This window comes from Leopardus geoffroyi, chromosome A3 (genome assembly GCF_018350155.1).
Source record: "Leopardus geoffroyi isolate Oge1 chromosome A3, O.geoffroyi_Oge1_pat1.0, whole genome shotgun sequence".
Classification (NCBI taxonomy): Eukaryota; Metazoa; Chordata; class Mammalia; order Carnivora; family Felidae; genus Leopardus; species Leopardus geoffroyi.
This window is the reverse complement of record NC_059336.1, coordinates 100,314,297-100,319,129: the sequence shown is the minus strand read 5'-3', so window position 1 is coordinate 100,319,129 and position 4,833 is coordinate 100,314,297. Positions and strand designations below refer to the sequence as shown.

Here is a 4,833-nt window from a genome sequence, read left to right as displayed (position 1 = left end):
AACCATTTGAGCCAATAAATAGCTTATGCATTAGAGTCAGAATGAGCTAAATCTTCTGTTGCTTACAACCAAAAGAATCCTAAATATTATACTTCCCCCAAAGGAAGATTCCCTGCACAGAGAAGCGAAGGGTGGGATTCTGTCCCCAGTGGCAAAGAACACTCTTACCTCCACCCTGCTGCCCTTCCACCTGGTCTGAGAGCTTCTGGGGGTACAACCACTGTGTACCCCAGGCTCTCAGAGGAGTGTGTGTCTCTCTAGTGACTGTTCATAAGTACTTCACGACTATGTGTAAGAGATGCTAAGGCTCATTAACACTAAATCTCTAGCTTCTGGAACAGAGTGTGGGACAAACAATAAACATTGATTGAACGAATGCATGAGTCACTCAAGCATGCCTCCGAGCCCCTCCCCTCAAGTCCACCAAAGGAAAAAAGCTGTGGCTAAAAGCTTGCATGACATTTATTCTCCCTCAGGGGAAGGCAATGAGAAGTTAGCTGAGAGACAATGGAAGATCGGCTCTGGATCTGGGAGGGCAGAAGCAGGTGGTGGTTGTGGGACACTCTGTGCTTCTCCCCAGGGTGGCGTCAGAGACCCCAGAGGCTCAGAGACCTGGAGTGGAGACAAGAGCAGAGAAGTGGGCAGGGGTGTGTGTTGTCCGGGGGATATGGGGACTAGAGCCACCTGTCCCTACAGAGCACACCTGGAGTCACATCCTGGAACCCAGTCAGGGGGTTGTGTGGGTTGTGGGGCTTTAGAGATGAAAACCGCAGACTCTAATCGCAGGAAATGGTGGGGACCTCAAAGTATGAGGTGACCCCCGATCTGCCGACATCAAGTCCCACAGCCTCAGTCAGGGCTACACGAGCTGCCAGAGCCAATCAGGGGCCCTTCCCGGCCCATGTGCTGCAGCCGTGGCCTGATCTGCGGGCACAGCTGAGCTGCCCTGGAGGGAGGGACTGAGAGCCCTCCCTGCCAGCGGGGTTCCTGAGCTCAGCTCTCAGGTCCCTAGTGTCCTGGGCAAAGATGTGACCTGTGTCTCTGATGCCCAGGGATCCCATACTAGGCCGGGGGATGGGAGTTCAATCAGGGCTCTGATGTCTGAATATCCCAGTCTGAGGTCGCTTGCTTGGTCTTAACCTCTTTACACGTAATCATTTCATTCAATCCTTGTTGAAAGTCAGAAATACGGGTTCCTATCCCTTCACAAGGAAGGAAACTCAAGCTCACAGAGGTTGAGCTACTTGCTCAAGTACACAGCTGACCAGAGTTGGGGACCTGATGGCACCCCAGGATGGCCTGGAGTATTTCTCAACCGGTTCCAGCTGCAGCCCACCTACCCATCTTCTCCCCACTTTCCACACAGTGGAGAGGATAACGTGTCACCAAAATGAAGCTTGATGGGACATGAGTCCTTATGCAGTTCTGTATGACAAATGTATTTTTGTGACTTTAAGCTGTGTTGTACATGTGTAGGGTGAGTTCTGAGCGCTCCAGGAATGAGTCCCTGCAGTCACCTCTGCACTCACCTAATAAGGGCAGCACATCCCGAGAAACACACAGATATGCCTGGAAGGTTCCATATGCAGCAGTGTAGAGGTGATTTTGTCAAGAAAACTGGTGATCCATGCTTTGCAGATATTTTCCACCAATGGGCATGCTGAACACAACAGGCCTGCAACTTTTTCAATGACTTTCTGCAGGAGAAACGGCACCATAACCAGATAGAGGAATCAGGTGAACTGCACCCAGGTCAGCCCCCTGCAGACCCCAGCAGCTCTAGGCCCTGGGCACCCTGACCAAGGGCATGCTGGGAGGAGGGCCTGGTGCCAAGCGGCCACGGAGCAGAGGCTAGAGAGGCAGGGATCAGACCTCATGCCCAGGCACCAAGGCCCTGGCCCAAGCATGGCCAGGAGGGGCTCTTGAGAGAAGGACAGTTGACCCTGTAGTGTCCCAGTCCCCTGTACATCATTATCTTGCCCCCTGCCTTCAGTGTGAACAGCGCCCACGGCTCCTAGACCCACAGGAAGGGTTCTGCCTGCCAAGCTTCCTGGGTCCCAGCCTGACGGGGCTCGTGCACAGGGCTGTGTGACGAAGGTTAGGAAGCACTTGGAGTCTTGGCACATTCCACTTGGACGTATCTTCTCCCACCATCCAGTGGAGAAGGATAAAGCTGAGTTCCCAGGGCTGAGGGTGGGCCCTGCAGCCCTGCAGCGCCAGGGAGCTGAGCAGGATCAGGGAACAAAGCAGAGGGAGGGAGGGAAGGAGGGAGGGAGGGGAAGCAGGGCTTCTTGGTAGTAACACATCCCTTGTTCAGCAGGTGCTCAGGGCCAGGCATGGAGCTAAGCTCGTCCACCCCTCAGCTCCTTTAAAGGGCTTCGATAACTTACAAGGGGCGATTATGATCCATCCCAGTAAACAGAAAAGAAAACTGAGGCTCAGAAAGCATTAAGGACTTGGCCAAGCCATGCAGTAAGGAAGTGGCTGATTTAGGCTTGATCCGTCCTGACACAGGCTCCACTGGAACCAGCCTCAGAAAGCATTGCCTTATATATGCCCAGTGGGGATACAGGGAAAGATTTCTACCTCCTCGGAGACAAGTGTCCTCTGACAATAGGATGGAAACCATGCACACCCATCCTCCAAGTTTCATGTCCCTACAACTTCACGATTTCAGGGGATTCTTTTAAGTCAGTTCCCAAATAGAAGGGGGTCAAAGGATCCCCTACTGAGGAGCTCAGGACCAAATAAGGATCAGCCCCTCCCTCAGTGCCCCCCGACAGGCCCCCCAAAAACTCTTCGTCAAGAAGGAGGTGGTTCCCCAAACATGACAGCCTCACCTGAATCAGGTTGAAGCCCAGGCAATTCTTCACCCAGCTGACAATACACATACAGATACCACATAGGGTGAAGGGACGGTCTTCCTGTCAGAAAAGGCAGACCCCAGAAATGGTCTCTCAGACACCCCAAGAGCAATAGACAGGGCCTCAGGAAGGAGCCCTTGGTGTCTTCTAGGCCAGCAGAATCATCTAGGATCTTTCTGCTCTTTAGGGCCTGAAGCAGGCTGGCTGGCCCCTGCCCACCTTCCTGCTAGTCTTGGTGGGGCTGAGACACCCCGGAACCTTCCCCACACCCGCAGCGCCTCACCCAGCCAGCATGTGCACCTCTTCTGTTCTCTGGCCAGTCCCCAGACCACCCTCTGGGTAGAGCCCAGCCAGACCGAGCTCGGTAGACCCCCGCCCAGGCACCACCCTGCACAAAACCAGCATCTTCAGCCCTCAGCCCTGCCTCCCCTCCTCCCAAAAGGATGGGCAGCCCTGCCTGCTGCTCCCAGGACAGAGAGGATGAGGAGGGCCTGTGGTAGGTGAACAGGGAGCCAGCAGTGAACCTGGGGGGTCTCCTGGGCCAGCATCCGGAAGAACTTCTCATCCTGACACCTGTCAGCCATGTCCAGGTCATGGTCCTCAGGGGTCAGACCACAAAAGGTCAGCCCTGGGGAAGAAACAGCATCAACATCAATATCCCTCCATAAGTGGAAGGAGACAGAACGGTCAGATGTCCTGGCTGGTGGGGAGCCCAGGAGGTGGCCAGAGCACAGGACAGGAGCAGGGATCTGTGAGGGATCCAGGGGGCCTGTCCTCACACTCCGCCCTGGAGCTGCTCTGACCCAGTCTCTGTGCAACAGACATGCTCTCAATTCTTTCTGGAAACATTAGGAGAAGATTATACCACCTCCACCACCACCATCCTTTCTGTCTTCCTGTATCCCTCTCTGTCCCCCTCCTCTCTCTCTCTCTCTCTCTCTCTCTCTCTCTCTCACACACACACACACACACACACAGACACACACACGGATTTGGAGCTGCTCTAAGAGAACACTACCCTCATCTCCTTTCAGAGGTCGTTCTTTCTCTCTTCCTTCCCCCAGGAGTTCAAATCTGGTGGCCCAGCCCAACCCAGTCTCCAGACTGTCCCTACTCTCTGCTAAGAAGAAGCTGCCAGGGTGTGCATGGGGGAATGTCCTTACCCGGGGTGGCCAGGAGCACTGAGGCAAGGAGCAGGAGGGCCCAGGATGTCATGGTGGGTCAGCTGCTGAGGCACCCTCCACACCCCCTTTATGTGGCTGGCCGCTTCACAATCAGACCTTGCCGGGTCCTGCTCCTCTTGTAGGGCACCTCCCCGTGTCACTGGCTTTACCACAAACACAGACACCAGTTTGTGGAGAAGTGGGGGGAGGAGTGCTTCCTCAGAAACTCCACGCTGTCTTCCACCTCTCCCGCCACACACACACACACACACACACACACACACACTGCTAGAGCTTTCCCAGTGAGTGGGGGGTGCTGGAGGGCAGCAGCTGCCAAATGCCCCCCACCCCCTGCCCTCAGATGAGGTAATGGACAGAGCAATCCCTGCACCTGAGGGTTCAGGTAGGGCCTTGTCCCCGGAGCTTCCCACCCCTCCCCCTTCCCTCCCTTCCTCTCCCTTGTGTCCCTCCACCAGCCACCTCCTGTATCCCTGCTCTCCCCCAACCATTTCAGCCAATGGAGCACCACCAGATTACTCCAGATTTAGACACAGGTCCCTCAGCGTAGATGCAGACAGCTCCTCCCAGCCCTGCTCTCGGGCTTGGTGATCCCCGGGCATGGGCACCACAGACACCCTGGGTCCCCAGCCCCTCACCAGCCTCCTGGCCACCATCACGGAGGCAGGCTTTTCCCTCAGAGCCAGGTTCAGCCCAGCCGTCCCTCACCTGGTCCATAGGGAGAGACAACAGCCCGTGCAAAGGAAGTAAGCCCCGGACAGGGATCTAGTCCCAGCGCCCCGGGTCTG

The 4,833-nt window shown here is 55.6% G+C and overlaps 1 protein-coding gene across 1 annotated transcript; it reads right to left on the bottom strand.

Annotated features, from left to right (window-relative positions):
• Nucleotides 1–444: 444 nt before the first annotated feature.
• Nucleotides 445–4,104, bottom strand: LOC123581064 (antimicrobial peptide NK-lysin-like). Its single transcript, XM_045446727.1, has 5 exons — nt 4,028–4,104; nt 3,389–3,492; nt 2,841–2,924; nt 1,530–1,697; nt 445–612 (listed from the first exon to the last, which is right to left on the bottom strand). The coding sequence occupies exons 1-4, from the start codon at nt 4,077–4,079 to the stop codon at nt 1,530–1,532; spliced, it is 408 nt and encodes a 135-aa protein (XP_045302683.1). The 5' UTR covers nt 4,080–4,104; the 3' UTR covers nt 445–612.
• Between the last annotated feature and the right edge of the window lie 729 nt (nt 4,105–4,833).

Coding starts and splice junctions, on each gene's coding strand:
- LOC123581064 (XM_045446727.1), bottom strand. CDS start 4,079: ATGACATCCTGGGCCCTCCTGCTCCTTGCCTCAGTGCTCCTGGCCACC. Junction 2,925..3,388: donor TGGCCCAGGAGACCCCCCAG/GTTCACTGCTGG, acceptor CTTTTCTGACAG/GAAGACCGTCCCTTCACCCT. Junction 1,698..2,840: donor TGGGCTTCAACCTGATTCAG/GTGAGGCTGTCA, acceptor TTTCTCCTGCAG/AAAGTCATTGAAAAAGTTGC.